The 15,226-nt window shown below is 43.1% G+C and overlaps 1 protein-coding gene across 7 annotated transcripts in view; it reads left to right on the forward strand.

Moving 5' to 3' along the window:
• CTNNA2 (catenin alpha 2) overlaps positions 1 to 15,226 on the forward strand; it is a 982,769-nt gene that overhangs the window by 198,123 nt on the left and 769,420 nt on the right. For all 7 annotated transcript variants that reach the window (XM_054728044.1, XM_054728045.1, XM_008157457.3 and 4 more), the window contains exon 5: positions 1,378 to 1,644. In XM_054728044.1, the coding sequence (XP_054584019.1) occupies positions 1,378 to 1,644 (267 nt within the window). The remainder of the gene's footprint in view (positions 1 to 1,377; positions 1,645 to 15,226) is intronic.

Consider the following 15,226-nt stretch of genomic DNA (forward strand, 5'->3'; position numbering starts at 1 on the left):
CTTTATGGAGATAATTAAGAATTTTCTACCTGGCATCTCTCACTTCCATATCCAGGCTTTTTCCTTCCCCGGTACTCAGGGGTGAAATATGGAACCTGAGAACCAGGTGTCCTGAGGTTAACGAGGCCTTGATTGGGAGCCAGCTCCTCCCTAAGCTGCCTGCATGGCTACCGCCTGGTCTCGGGAGTACACTCTCATGTTTGTTGCCTGCTTGTCTGGGGCTAAAAATAAAGAACCCCAATTTTGAATTTGTGTTGGCTGGCAGAAATCTGCTATTTTAAGCAAAGGAGCACAGACGGTTCAGTTGCTGCTTATTGTCAGCTTGTCTGGACAGTCCTAGATATCAGATATAATGTGCTCATCTCAGAATTATTCTGCCTCACAAAGGAGAAGAATCAGTTCACTGTGGCCAGGACATCCCTGTGTCATGTACTAAATGAGCAAATAGGAAAAACAAAACAAAACACCCCAGCAGATCCTACACTATTTAATGATGTTTTGAAGCCTGAAAATATTCTGCCAGAGATACTCAGCCGGTAACCCTAGACGGCTCTTAGAGACAGCGCTGCCTTTCATGTTTCAGGAAATTTCCTTAACAGACCCCTTAAAGCTGAAAATAGAGTGTTGCCCCGTGGTGTTATTTTGATATCCCAAACCAGGAAAGCAAATCCTCTTTGACCTACTATTTTTTTATTCCCTAAACTCACCGAGCTGCCATTAAGGCAGTTTAAGAAAAAAAATGAACCCGGTTGTGAAAATGATATGAAGTGGCAGTCATGCACTGAGCAAAAATCTGGAGTTTGATTTCCCCTGTTTGTAACTGGAATGAAGTTGGGGTTTCCCCGCTGCTGATGACCAAGTCCGATCCATGCCAGCCGCTTACCTTGTTGGTGGCTCAGGTTCTGCGTTCTTTCAGCAACATGCCTGGCACGCCTTCGATGGGCCAGACACTGCTGATGACTCAAGAGCCACCTTGTACAGGACAGACAGGGCTCCCCGATCTCCCGGGACAACTAGTGTAGGAGGGAGGCACATGCTGAAGTAAGAGAGCTAGTAAAGGATGAGGGTGAAAGGTGGAAGGGAGTATGTTCTGTGGGGCAGATAGAAGGGGGTGCAGGTTAGAGGGTAGGAGAGGGAGTGGGCTCTAGGAGGATGGACCACGTCAGCTGAAAGGCTAGGGTGGAGGAGGGATGCTCCGATATTTCACGTAGAAAGGGCACTATGTACAAAGTCCTGGCAGCTAGAGAGAGCCCAAGGGCGAGTAGATGTTTCCTACAATTCAGCGCGGTTATCCGCACCTGTGGCTCCAGGTTCTGTTACAAACACTTCAGTGGCCAATGCCATGGATGTGACAGGTTTCGTGTTTTGCACACGCAGGAGCTGAAGGATCCCCACTGTCGGGACGAGATGGCCGCCGCCCGAGGGGCCCTGAAGAAGAACGCCACGATGCTGTACACGGCCTCCCAAGCCTTCCTCCGCCACCCAGATGTTGCGGCCACAAGAGCCAATCGCGATTATGTGTTCAAGCAAGTCCAGGAGGCCATCGCCGGCATCTCCAATGCTGCTCAAGCGACCTCGCCCACGGACGAGGCCAAGGGCCACACGGGCATCGGCGAGCTGGCTGCGGCCCTGAATGAGTTTGACGTAAGCATCCGAGTGACCTACACAGAGGGCTGCACACTTCCCTTGAAAAAAAAAAAAAATGTCTTGGGGATGAAGGGCCACCATCATAGTATTTATTGATTTACAGTCTTGAAGGCTTTGGGCAGTAAGATAAAGCACGCATAATGTGTTGCTGCTGTTAAACAAAAACCTTCAAGGCAGAAAGTTGTTTTTCTGAAAGAAAGGGTTCATTGCCAGCCAGGAAAGGGACCAGGTCCTGGGCCATGTGGCCTAACCACCAGCAGCCGGGATGATGGAGGAAACAGACAGGTTGGCCATCCTGGGGTGGAGGGCTGTTGGATATAATGAGTTTGGAGAAGAAAGATGCAAGTTGTTTTGAAAAGGTTTACATTGGCTAAGACAGTGGTCGGCAAACTCATTAGTCAGCAGAGCCAAATATCTACAGTACAATGATTGACATTTCTTTTGAGAGCCAAATTTTTTAAACTTAAACTTCTTCTAAAGCCACTTCTTCAAAATAGACTCGCCCAGGGCCGTGGTATTTTGTGGAAGAGCCACACTCAAGGGGCCAAAGAGCCGCATGTGGCTCGTGAGCTGCAGTTTGCTGACCTCGGGGCTAAGATAAAGGAGGCAAAGGAAGGTGAAAGGGTTGTTCTGGGTAGGTGCCCAGTCCCTGAGGAAGAAGTGTTTGCTCCTTCAGACTGGTTGCGGGCACCAGTCTGGAAGGTTCATGGGTCAGCAGAAGGCAGTGGAGTCCGGTGGTTGGCTTTCCCTTTTTATGTTTATTTATTTTATTTTACTTTTTAATTGGATAGTTGCTCTTTTTTTATTGATTAAGGTATTACATATGTGTCCTTGTCTCCCCATTGCCTCCCCCCAACCCCCCACTCATGCCCTCACCCCCCTAGTGTCTGTGTCCATTGGTTAGGCTTATGTGCATGCATACAAGTCCTTTGGTTGATCTCTCCCCCTCACCCCCACCCTCCCCTACCTTCCCTCTGAGGTTTGACGGTCTGATCGACGCTTCTCTGTCCCTTTTTAGATAAAGGCTGAATAAGCTATCTGGACAATCATTCAAAGTTTCAGCATGCTTTCAGGAATATGAGCAGCCCTTCCTTGGCTTCTGGCCACTGGCTCCATTAACTAACTCCGTGTCTCTTCTTCTTCCCACCCTTCAGCTTGCTGTAATTTAATTTGAAACCTCTCAGAAATTTTCTCTTATCACCGTTATCTGGAACTTGACATATTGGCAAAACCTAATTTACTTGTCTTTAAAGGAACTAAACAACTATGTTTAAGAGGCCTGACCCCTTGCAAATAGAAACCTTGTACACTGTGGGCAATTTTAGGGACAATCATCATTTGGGTGATAGTCATCATTACTAAAGGAACAGATGTCATGGGCAGCTCAAGTGTGGATTGCGTTTCTCTTGTACCTGGTGAAGAACTGTCCTCAACTTCTTCATTTTGAATCAGTGGCACACAACCCCTGTTGCTCTGTGATCCCACAGGGGATCCTGGTCTTCCATATGTTGCCTCTTTGGGTGCAGCATTCTGCATCTGCTCTCTCTGGGGGTTCATCTCACTAAGGATGTCTCGTTGAACCTGGGCATATTCAAGGTATAAAAGGGGGTGAGAGGGACTCATGTCATCAGCATCCCATGATGACAGCTCTTACCACCCCCAGGTCAGGATATGGGCTCACCTGCGAGAAGTTGAAATTCGGTTGAGTTCATACTATGCCCAGTGAAATTCTACATGTGAGAGAGCTATAAAGTTTCATAAAACAGTCAGTATCTGCTTTTGAGGGTTCTATTTTCCTATAGGGGAGAGGAGGGAGGTAGAATGTGCTCAACACCCTTTACGTGACAAACACAATGTGATGGGAATTCATAGGAGGGAAAGAGGTTACTTACTAGCTGTGGGGAAAGATGGTGAGCTTGCTTCTGGATATGCTGACATGACTTCTTGGCAGGCATCACTGGCTGACTGCTAGAAAAGAGGTTAGGGGCAAGTGATTATTAAAGGTGAATGGAGATGGATGATATGATGTGGGAATGATTGTAATACTTTACATCCAGAGAGCTCTTTGCAGTTTTCACAGGGCCTCTCCTCTTTCCCTTCTTTTTTAGTCAAAATATATATTGAACCTAGATCATACACTATTCTCTAAGGTGTTTTTTGGTAAGGATTAAATGTGATAATAAATTTAAAGCTTTACCACAGAAATTGGGCCTTCATATGTAATTGTACTCATGGAGTTTCAGGAGACAACTGAAAATTTATTGGAACTAGTAAGAGAGTTCAGTAAGGTTATCAATTTTTAAATTAACAATGGAAGTCACTACATGTCCATAATACAAAAGAAAAAAAAAATAATGGGAAAAGAAATCTGTTCACAAATTATACAATAAAAATATTTTTTTGGCTTTATTTCACTAATTAATTTCATTTTCTTTTATGTATTAGAGATAATTTTGATATAGTTTTGAAGGGCCTAGGAAAGAAAATTATATTGTTTTACTGAGGTGCAAGTTTTATTTTCTGGTAAATGGTGTCATGGTCACAGATAGGAAAAATATTGACCCTGTCAATATTTATAATACTATATTTAGACAGTTCCAATAAAAATTTAAGAGGGTTCTTTGGAAACTGGACAGAGTGGTGATAAAACTTTTTTTTTTTTTGTCTTTTTGTGTGTGTTTTGTTTTTGTTTTTTTTCTTTTCCTGGAATAAGAATGGATGAGCCTGTATTTTAAGGAAATGAAAATAAGCAAATCATGCACTCAGACATTAAAAAATTGTAATGCTACATTAATTTGTAAGGTGTGCATTAGAACAAAAAAAGGCCTCATCTGTTAAACAGAATAGAAAATTACAATCTCCAATACAAAATTATTTTTTGAAATGGTGCTTTTAAAAATTAACAATAGGTAGATTATTTAGTCAGATTTTGCCAAAATTTAATTTTGATGCTCATAGTTTATTTTATAATAAAGAAAAGTAAACAATCAAACCCTAAGTGCAGACATGGCAGTCCAACAGTGTAGCGCACGGAGCCCTTCAGCTGCTGCCACCTCCTGCCCAGGAGGATGAAGCCTCCAGCTTTCCTGTCTCTTTGTATCCAGACCAATTTTTTGAAAAGGAGCTTTTACTCCAAGTGAATTTAAAAAGCAAGGACTGCCCTAACCGGTTTGGCTCAGTGATAGAGCATCGGCCTACGGACTGAAGAGTCCCAGGTTCGATTCCGGTCAAGGGCATGTACCTTAGTTGCGGGCACATTCCCAGTGGGGAGTGTGCAGGAAGCAGCTGATCTATGTTTCTCTCTCATCAATGTTTCTAACTTTCTATCCCTCTCCCTTCCTCTCTCTAAAAAAGTCAATAAAATATATTTTTTAAAAAGCAAGGACTCACTGATAGTATTACAAACAGTTTTGCATTTAAAATACTTAAGGCCATGAGGGGAAAATCTATTAGTAAATAATGTGGGCATATGTTAGTTTCAACTCTTTCACTATAATGATATATTCTCATACTGCACAGTTAAGGCTTAAGCTGAACACATAAAGATAACAATAGGAGATGCTTTCTATAACACATGGTATATTAACTAAGGAATTCCCTAATTGTACTTTATTCACTTCATATGTTATGACATATATGAGACCAAGTATTTTTTATTACTTATTATATTAACTAAGTGTATTATATGTTATCTAAGTAACTACATATCCTAAAAGCTTAGTATATTAACACTGTAATATTTTATTATTAAATGAATACTGGTTCTCAAGCTACATAAATTATATAAAGCATTATGTAATGTTTAAAATTTTATTTGTCCAAGCTTGACAAAAATGAACATGTGCAGCTGTCTAAATTGGCAGTTCATAGTTAGTAACTCCATTTGGCGTGGTTCCCTAAAAATTGTTATTTAGTAAATGCAATTAATTTAAGTTACTTTGTCAAAAACAGAAATGCTAGGAAAGTATTATCGAATATTATAGCATACTAGAGGCCCGGTGCATGAAATTCATGCATGGGGGTTTGTGTCCCTCAGCCCAGCCTGCACCCTCTCCAATCTGGGACCCTGGTAGGATCAGGCCTAAACAAGCAGTCAGACATCCCTCTCACAATCCAGGACTGCTGGCTCCCAACTGCTTACCTGCCTGCCTTCCTGATTGCCCCTAACCTCTTCTACCTGCCAGCCTGATCACCCCTAACCACTCCCCTGCCATCCTGATTGATACCTAACTGCTCCCCTGCCAGCCTGTTTGCCCCTAACTGCTCTCCCCTGCAGGCCTGGTCACAACTAACTGCCCTCCCCTACAGGCTTGGTCCCCCCCAACTGCTCTCCCCTACAGGCCTGGGTCCCCCCCTCAACTGACCTCCCCTGCAGGCTTGATTGCCTCCAACTGCCCTCTCTTGCAGGCCTGGTCCCTCCCAACTGCCCTCCCCTGCTGGCCTGACTGCCTACAACTGCCCTCCCTTGCAGACCTGGTCCCTCCAAACTGCCCTCCTCTGCTGACCATCTTTTGGCAGCCATCTTGTGTCCACATGGGGGCAGCCATCTTGTGTGTTGGAATGATGGTCAATTTGCATATTATTCTTTTATTAGATTGGGTTAGATAGGATTGAGGCCTGGAGATGGAAAGAGAAGGAGGCTTGAGGAAGGCCTCAAGCTTCAGCAGCCCTGGCCTGCCTTGGCCTCCACTCAAGGCTGCAAAGTTTCAATTATAGAAGATAAACAAATCCCAAATACCAGGGCCTCCACTTGGGAGGTATGGGTGGGGGCCGGCTGGTTTGCCCTGAAGGGTGTCCCAGATCAGGGTGGGGGTTCCCTTGGGGCATGGGGTGGCCTGGGTGAGGGGCCTGTGGTGGTTTTCAGGCTGGCCACGCCCTCTGGTGACCCAAGTGGAGGCCCTGGTATCTGAGATTTGTTTATCTTCTATAATTGAAACTTTGCAGCCTTGAGTGGAGGCCAAGGCAGGCCAGGGCTGCTGAAGCTTGGCTTCCTACATCACCCGGGGCAACTCAAGCCTCCTGCTCTCTCCATCTCTGTGGCTGCCGCCAATTTTGTTGGGATTTATTTATCTTCTATAATTGAAACTTTGTGGCCTTGAGTGGAGGCCTGGGCTAGCCAGGGCAGGCGGAAAGCTTGGCTTCCTCCATTGCCAGGGAAACACAAGCCTCCTGCTTGCTCCATGGATGCAGCCATCTTGGTTGGGTTAATTTGCATACTTGCTCCTGATTGGCTAGTGGGTGTGGCTTGTGGGCGTAGTGGAGGTATGGTCATTTGCATATTACTCTTTTATTAGATAGGATAAGGTAATTAACCACTTGTAGATTATCTATTTCTGACACCAGCAAATCTACAAGTCCTAATGCTATTTGAAATTCTTTTCCTAAAAATAATGTCCCATTTCCTTTACTTTGTAACAGCATTATACATTTCTGTTCTACAGTAGCATAATGAATAATTTCATTTTTTTTATTCCCCAGGCATATTGACTTGAAATTGATTTAGAATTCACAGGCATCTGTCCTCAATTCTGAATGCTATTCTCAGATATTAAACAAATTGATATTACATTGAGTGGGAAACTTCCTGAGTTTTAGTTTAATGGCTTGCCAATTTAATGGAAATTAATATATATCTATATCTATATGTCTATCTATCTATCTATAGATAGACATATAGATATCTTACCTTATAATAGAGAAACATGCAAATTGACCGCACCTCCGCTATGCCCATGATTGGGCCTGCCAGAGGCTGGGGGCGGGACTCCGGGTGGCCCATCCGGCCGTTGGGAAGACCAAGATGGCTGCGCCCAATCCTGTAAGTTCCGGGGATCCGCATGGCAATCGCCACGGGGGTGGCGTGTCAGGGCGGAGCCGGGCGCTCCCTGGGTGTCAGCATGGCGATCGCCACCCGGGGGGCGTGTCTGGCCCGAGCCCGGCGCTCCCTGGGTGTCTGCCTTGACAAAAGCTTTCCACATCTCTGTTTATTCTTTTGAATCCATAAAACGACCTTAAAAAAAGCATTGGGGCCAGCTAAGAAAGAATGCACTTTCTGGCCAGAGCACGCAGGATTCTTTTGCCCAACAGGTTAAAGGGAGCAGAGCTGGCACAGTGGGAATGGCCCTGGTGCCCTATGAGGAGACCGGGGGAATGGGGTTGCCGAAATTCCCTAAGCCTCTTGCCACCTTCTCCTTTGCAAACCACACCATCCAGATCCACCAGGACTGGAGGCAACTGGGAATCACAGCCGTGATTTGGGACATGGTAAGCAAATCTTGAGGGGCCTCTGAAAACACCTGCAACTGATTATAAGACTGGTCTTTATTTAAAAAGAAATAAAAGAACAGCTTTGTTGAGATATAACCCATATACTGTACATGTCACCTAAAGTGTACAATGAACTGGTTTTTTAAAGTAAATTCAGAGTGGTACAACCATCACCATGCTCAATTTTTAAATATCTTCATGACCCATCCCCTCCAAAAAAAACTTCTACCCACTGGAATCACTTTCCTGATCATCTTCCCCAAAATAGATTGCACTTTAAAGGTGGGTAAAGGAAAGTTGAGGGAAGTTAAAACACTGCACAAAGGATATTGTAAGATGACAAAGCCCAAAGTGAAGATCATGTGTTTTCTTTAAAATATATATATATATTTTTAAAATTTCAGAAAGGGAGAGGGAGAGAGAGATAGAAACATCAATGATAAGAATCACTGATCAGCCGAAACTGGTTTGGCTCAGTGGATAAAGTGTCGGTCTGTGGACTGGAAGGTCCCAGGTTCGATTCCGGTTAAGGGCATGTACATTGGTTGAGGGCACATACCCCGGTGGGGGGTGTGCAGGAAGCAGCTGGTAGATGTTTCTCTCTCATCGATGTTTCTAGCTCTCTATCCCTCTCCCTTCCTCTCTGTGAAAAATCAATAAAATATATTTAAAAAAAAAAAAAAGAATCACTGATCAGCTGCCGCCCACAGGCCCCTTACTGGGGATTGAGCCCGAAACCCAGGCATGTGTGCCCCTGATCAGAATCAAACCTGGACTCTTCAGTCCACAGGCCGATGCTCTCTCCATTAAGCCAAACTGACCAGGGCCATGTGTTTTCTTCAAGTTCTGCGTGGTTGTAATGGTCCCCAAATCTATACTAATAAAAGGGTAATATGCTAATTAGAGTGGTTGTCTTCTGGACATCTTTCCAGACAAAGCCGCAGTGGCTACAGAGGCCAAGGCTCAAGCAGCCATAACCACCTGCAGTGGCAGCAGCATTGGGGTTATGGGGGTGCCTCCAGAGGGAGGCCAGACGGGGGGCCAAGGCACAGGCAGTTTGGGGTGATCAGGCTGATAGGGGAGGGCAAGGTAGGGGCAATCAGGCTGGCAAGAGATCAAGGTAGGGGCGAGCAGGCAGGCAGGCAGTGGGGTTAGGGACAATCAGGCAGGCAGGCAGGTGAGTGGTTAGGAGCCAGCGGTTCCAGATTGTGAGAGGGATGTCCGACTGCTGGAAGTTGGACATCCCCTGAGGGGTTCCAGATTGAAGAGGGTGCAGATTGGGCTGAGGGGCACACCCCCCCTACCCCCCCCTCCCACCAGTGCACGAATTTCGTGCACCGGGCCCCTAGTAGATATATATATAGATATAGATATTTATAGATATCTATATATAGATATAGATATATATTTATATATATATATATTTTATCTATCTATCTATCTCTCTCTCTCTCTCTCTCTATATATATATTGATTTCAAAGAGGAAGGGAGAGGGAGAGAAAGATAGAAACATCAATGAGAAGAGAGACTCATTGATCAGCTGCTTCCTGCACACCCCACACTGGGCATTGAGCTTGCACCTGGGGCATGTGCCTTGACTGCGAATTGAATCATGACCTCCTGGTTCACCGGTCAATGCTCAACCATTGATCCATGCCAGGTGAGATTTTAAAAGTAAAGTGCTTTGATATCCTGAAGTGAAATAAATCACAGAAATACAAATATAATTTCATATCAGCATAGCTAATATGCCCTAAAGTTGAATTTGAAGATTATTGTGTATTAATAATCCTCCATGTTTCAAACATGGGGGTGGGGGTAGAATGCAGAAGTGACTGAGAGATTGATAGTTGAGGAAGAATAAGGTAAAAATTAGTAGTTTTCTATCCATTTGTTTAAATTATAGGATTGAATTTCTAACTGGGTAGTTATGATTATGGCTCATTGCCTGGCACTGTATATATTCTTGTCACTATTATTCTGCCTATGGGAATGATTTATGAAGCAAAAGAATGAAGGAAAAACCCAGTATTTTTTAACAACTTGAAACTGTCAAAAGCATCTCTGATGATATAACAGCAAAAAGTAAAATGATAGCTAATCAATGGAAAAATCAGCCTCTCATTAAAATGTGGCAGCTTGACGTGGATACTTTTATCTGGTGAAACTATATGCTAAGAGATACTCAAAAAATTTTTTAGAAAACTCTAATGACTGCTCAGAATAAATCACATTATAATGTCAATTTTGACTGCCAGAAAACTTTCAAGAGTTGAAAGAGAGGAAAATTAAATAATTCCTATAGAATTGCTTCATTTTAATTAAAGAGAAGTGAGTATACTATATCTAGGTTTTTAAAGCTTCTTTTGTAAATGAAAATACATTGAAAAAAAAAAGGAAATTAATACCATTCACGACCCAGTCCTTATAATGGATAGTTCTTTCCTTTTTAAAGTTTTCCTTTTAATCAGACAATAAACAGTATCTCAAATTCTTCTCTCTACTTGTGACCTTGCTTCTTTAATTTCCCATGTGCCCTGGGAATTTTCCTGATTAAACATTGTCTTTATCTTGTACATATAGTTTCTCCTTCTCCACTGGTTCCATCCCCTCAACCTACAGAAAAATGTATTTCTCTTAGACAACCATAAAATAAAGTGTTAGGCTATCATATTTACAGTATTCTCATATTTTACTTCTTTTTTTTTACAAAGTTCTTTGAGAAGCAGATACTAATCCTTACTTCCATTTCTTGGCTGCCAGCTAGCTATTACCTCGCTCAGCCTTGCCATCCATACCTCCCTTGCCCTCCTCTGTGATTCTGTATCTGAGACTCTCTAGGGACACCTCCGTTATGAAATATTTTATTTTCCAGTTCTTAACTGCTTCACATTTGGAAGAGGGGACATTCATAATAGTATTAACCATGCTTTTTCTCTGTTATTTCTAATGGGCAAGATTTAAATGTCTGTACTTGGGAAGGAGGACAGTCTGGTCACAGCAACATGGAGCTGAAATGTCACCATGACATATCAACACTGCATATGGCATCCTTCCTATTTTACCTACTTTTTCATACCCCCACTATCTTCTCAGATTTTCTTTCTTCTTCTCTTTAAATGGGATTTCTTTTCTTGATCTATACTTTTCTTACTGGTCTAGTATTCAGTAGATGGAAATACTGGCATGTGAGCATAAGCGATGATGAGTCATCTGCATCACAGGCCCGTGGGGATGGCAAGGATCTGGACCTGACAAGGTTAGGGACCTAGGCTGACTACACTGATGAGAGAATTCTCCCCTGAGGAATTCTCCCAGAGGCTGTGCCAACTGTGTGCTCTTCTTAGGTGTACACAGATCTTCTGGAGACTAAGCAGCAAGAGTTTAGGTTGTAGCAATCGTTTCACAGCAGGACCCAGTCCATGGGGGACATGGAAGAGAGCTTTCTGGATGCCTGAGAGCAGGGTTTGGGATCCAGGATTGGAATATACTAGTAGGTGCAGTGGAGAGCTGGGGTGCTAAATAGGTCACCCAGAAGTATGACCTTGGAGATCTGTGCTGAAGGAAAAGATGGGTTTGTTGTCCCCCTTCTCCAAATACCACTCTTACCCTTTTTGAATAGTGAGATAATTATTTTTATTGCTACTTGACCCAGATTGCTGCTCCTGTGGAAGTACTTGCCCTGTAAGGAGCCATGAATCTGAGTTCCAGCTGGTTCAGTGATTCCTACTGGCTTTTATTAACTCATAGTCTCTACAACAGCAGGCCAGGAGAAATGCCTCCTTGGTGAAGTAAATTTTCAGAGCATCTTGTTCAGTCCCTTCCCAGGTCTAATCCTCTCCTTTGCTGTGGAAATCAACATACTTATCAGAGAAGCTTACCCCAGACCTCATCTCCTTTGACATTCTGTAAGTCATTCTGACTGCAGACATCTGGGAAAACCCATAGTAGGTTGTGAGGACTGTAAGTTTCCTACACATTACATGACATTCGAGTGAGGGTGGCTAGAGGAGAGGAGAGGGCCCTATCAAAATACTGCAAACATGCTGATAAGGAAAACACAAGACATAGCTAGTGTTCTAAAGCAATTAACAAGCAGGAGGCCGAATGCATACAAATGAAGGCAAGTAAGCAGGACCATTTAGCTTCTAGAAAGCAATTTCATATTCCTAATTTAGGCACTAAAAAGTTAGAGCAGGCAAATCAGCAATGTTCTCCCTATCTTCATGCGTGCCAATATTTTGAAAGGCTTAACATCTGTAGTTATGATGTCTATTTTTCTTTAATACTTTAATCAGTACTTCTTAATAATGATGTCTGCTATATTCCTATGAAGCAGTTTCTACTTAATGGCCATTGGAATTAGCCCAGACATTGGAAAGGCCAGGGACTTGGATCCATGTATTTGGATCTTACTCCATGCTCTGCAGAATAACTAAGGATGTGTGACCTTGGTTTACTGAGATAATATCTCTAGTTAATTATCTAGGCTTTGCACTAGGGGGTAGCCACAGGAAGGCTAAGATCATTCATTGAAAACTTACAGTGTGCCAAGTGAAATAGAAGAATAAAGATGTGCAGGATGAAAAGGAGAACTGCTTAGTAAACAGCTTGCATAAATACTGTGGTATGCACTTATTCTATATTAGAGGCTGGATACACGAAATTTCTACAAGGGGCTCAGTCCTTGCAGCCCCAGCTGCCTCGCGGCCCTGGCTGTCTCGTGGCCCCGCGGTCCCACCCCCGCACCCATTGTTCATTCCAGAAGGTCATTCCGGAAGGTTGTTCCACAGACCAGTCTAATTAGCATATTAGTTATTTATTATATAGGATAATAAAAGCCTAATATTCTAAGTATCTGGTCATCCAGTCAGCCATTTAACCAATCAAAGTGTAATATGCTATTGATAAGCTAAGGCCGCTCAACCGCTCGCTATGATGTGCACTGACCATCAGGGGGCAGACGCACCAACTGGTAGGTTAGTTTGCTGCTGGGGTCCAGCTGCTCAGGACTGAGCAAGATGGGCTGGACATGCCCTGGAGCCCTCCTGCGGTCCCTCCCCGGCTGGCCAACCTCCTGTGCCCCTCCCTGGTCCCGATCATGCACTGGTGGGGTCCCTCAGCCTGGTCTGTGTCCTCTCACCATCCGTGCTGAGAGACACCCCCCCGCCCTCGCTCCAACCGAGTGTATGAATTTCGTGCACCGGGGGGGGGGGGGTATAGTATGAAGCGCACCTACTCTGTGTGTGTGTTAGGGGTGGGTCGGGGGGTGGGGGCGTGAGGTTAGGGAGGGTGAAATCATAGAAGAGTTTCTGGAAGAGTTGATGCATGAGTAGGAATTAACTTGATGAAGTATGAATGAGAGTGTTTCTCAGACTGAAAGAACATCAATTGCATATGGAGGCCTGGTGGATAGAGTGTGCATACATTATTCATCCCATGGTAGAGCCAGGGGAAGAGGGGAAATCAGGCTACGTGGGTGAGGTGGGGGCAGATCATGGAGAGCCTTAGAGGACTTGCAAGGGGCTGGACTTCAACCTGAGAACCTTAGGAATGTGCTGGTGAGCTAAGGAGGGAAATGCATGGTCAGATTTCTGTTTTACAAGGTCCCTTTGTTCATTTATTTTGTTCTTTAGATTCCACTTATAAGTGAAATCACATGGTATTTGTCTTTCTCTCTCTGGCTTATTTCACTTAGCATGAAATCCTCTAGGTCCACCCATTCTGTTGCAAATGATTAAGATTTCATTCTTTATTACGGTCAAATAATATTCCGCAAACAAAATAGAGACAGACTCATAAACTGATGGTTGCCAGAGGGAAGGGGTTTGAAGGGTTTGGGGCTGGGTAACAAAAGGTGAATGGATTAAGAACTGAAAATTGGTAGTCACAAAATAGTCATGTAGATGGAAAAGCATAGCATAGGGAATATAGTCAATAATATCTTAACTTTGATGTATCGTGTCAGGTGGTGCTGCAAATATCAGAGGGATCACTTTGTAAAGTATGTGATCGTCTAACCACTATACTGTATAGCAGAAAATAATACAAAATAATACCAAATGTCAACTGTAATTGAAAAATGAAATTTAATAAAAGAAGGACCCCTCAGGCCACAGGGTGGAGAATAAATTTGAAAGGGTCAAAGCCACAGGACAGTGAGAGTGAGTAAGGTGAGAAATTATGAATGTATGGAGTGTATGCTTGGAGTAGGAATGGGAGGAAGTAGATACATCTGAACTATATTGAGGGAGTAAAATCAAGAAGCCTGACTTTATTTTCATTTATCAAAAGAGTTAATATTTTCTACATTAAGTTTTAGTTAAGACCAAATTTTTAGTAAGTCCAAGTATGCAATCTTAGAACTTTCAGTGATTTGTGGGAAATTGTGTGTGTGTTTTGCATGATATAACTTCCTGCATAGAATAGAAGCTTTTTTTCTAGTTCTTAGTTCACTTTACATACCCAATAGTATGATTATTAAGTGCCTATAATTTATGTAGATATATATTTTAAGCATTCTTAATCCAAATCCTACAGCATCTAGCATTTTTCAAATCTAGTTAAAGCTATTTATATTTAATTTATCTCCCAATAGTATTGCTTAGTGTGCTCATTTTACATTTAGAAAATTTAAAAAAATACTTTTAGACACATTAAAAAAAAAAAATAGAAACAGGTTCCCCTGTCTGGCAGAATGCAGTATCAATAACAGGGATTAAGTAGTGCCCAGCAATTCTTAGCTCTCCACCGTATCTTCTCAAAATGGACTTCTGAATCTATATGTTCTTTTCCATTCTGGCAGACTAAAGGAATTGAAATTCCCTTGTAATCCTTTCTAGCTAGACACAAGCAGTGGTGTTATAGCATTCTTTATCCTATAGTGACATCTGGTGGCCAAATAGAACATGAAGGAACACTCCGGCAGGTGTCTGTGTACTTGTAAACATAGCCCAGACTAAGTATATACGATGGGCCCAAACCCAGTTTTGTACACTAATGTTATACAATGACAGTCACCTTAATCCTTTTTGGAAAAATTTCTGGCCCTGGGAAAGTGGTGAAGATGGACACAGATGCAGGTGAGTTTGCAGAAAGAGAAGCACAGGCAGGGTGGAGAGGTGAGGGAGTCTGCTGACTGAGTGTGGGGCCAGGTCAGCCAGCATCTAGGACAACCAATTACACTTCAGAGCCAGCCACAACCCTTTCAGGTCCCGTTTATCTAGTACCTTTATTTATTGTCCAGAAATCTTATCCTGGGAGATTGGCACCTCCTATATCTTCTTGCTTCCAAACAGCTCTGGATTTTTT

This window comes from Eptesicus fuscus, chromosome 16 (assembly GCF_027574615.1).
Source record: "Eptesicus fuscus isolate TK198812 chromosome 16, DD_ASM_mEF_20220401, whole genome shotgun sequence".
NCBI lineage: Eukaryota > Metazoa > Chordata > Mammalia > Chiroptera > Vespertilionidae > Eptesicus > Eptesicus fuscus.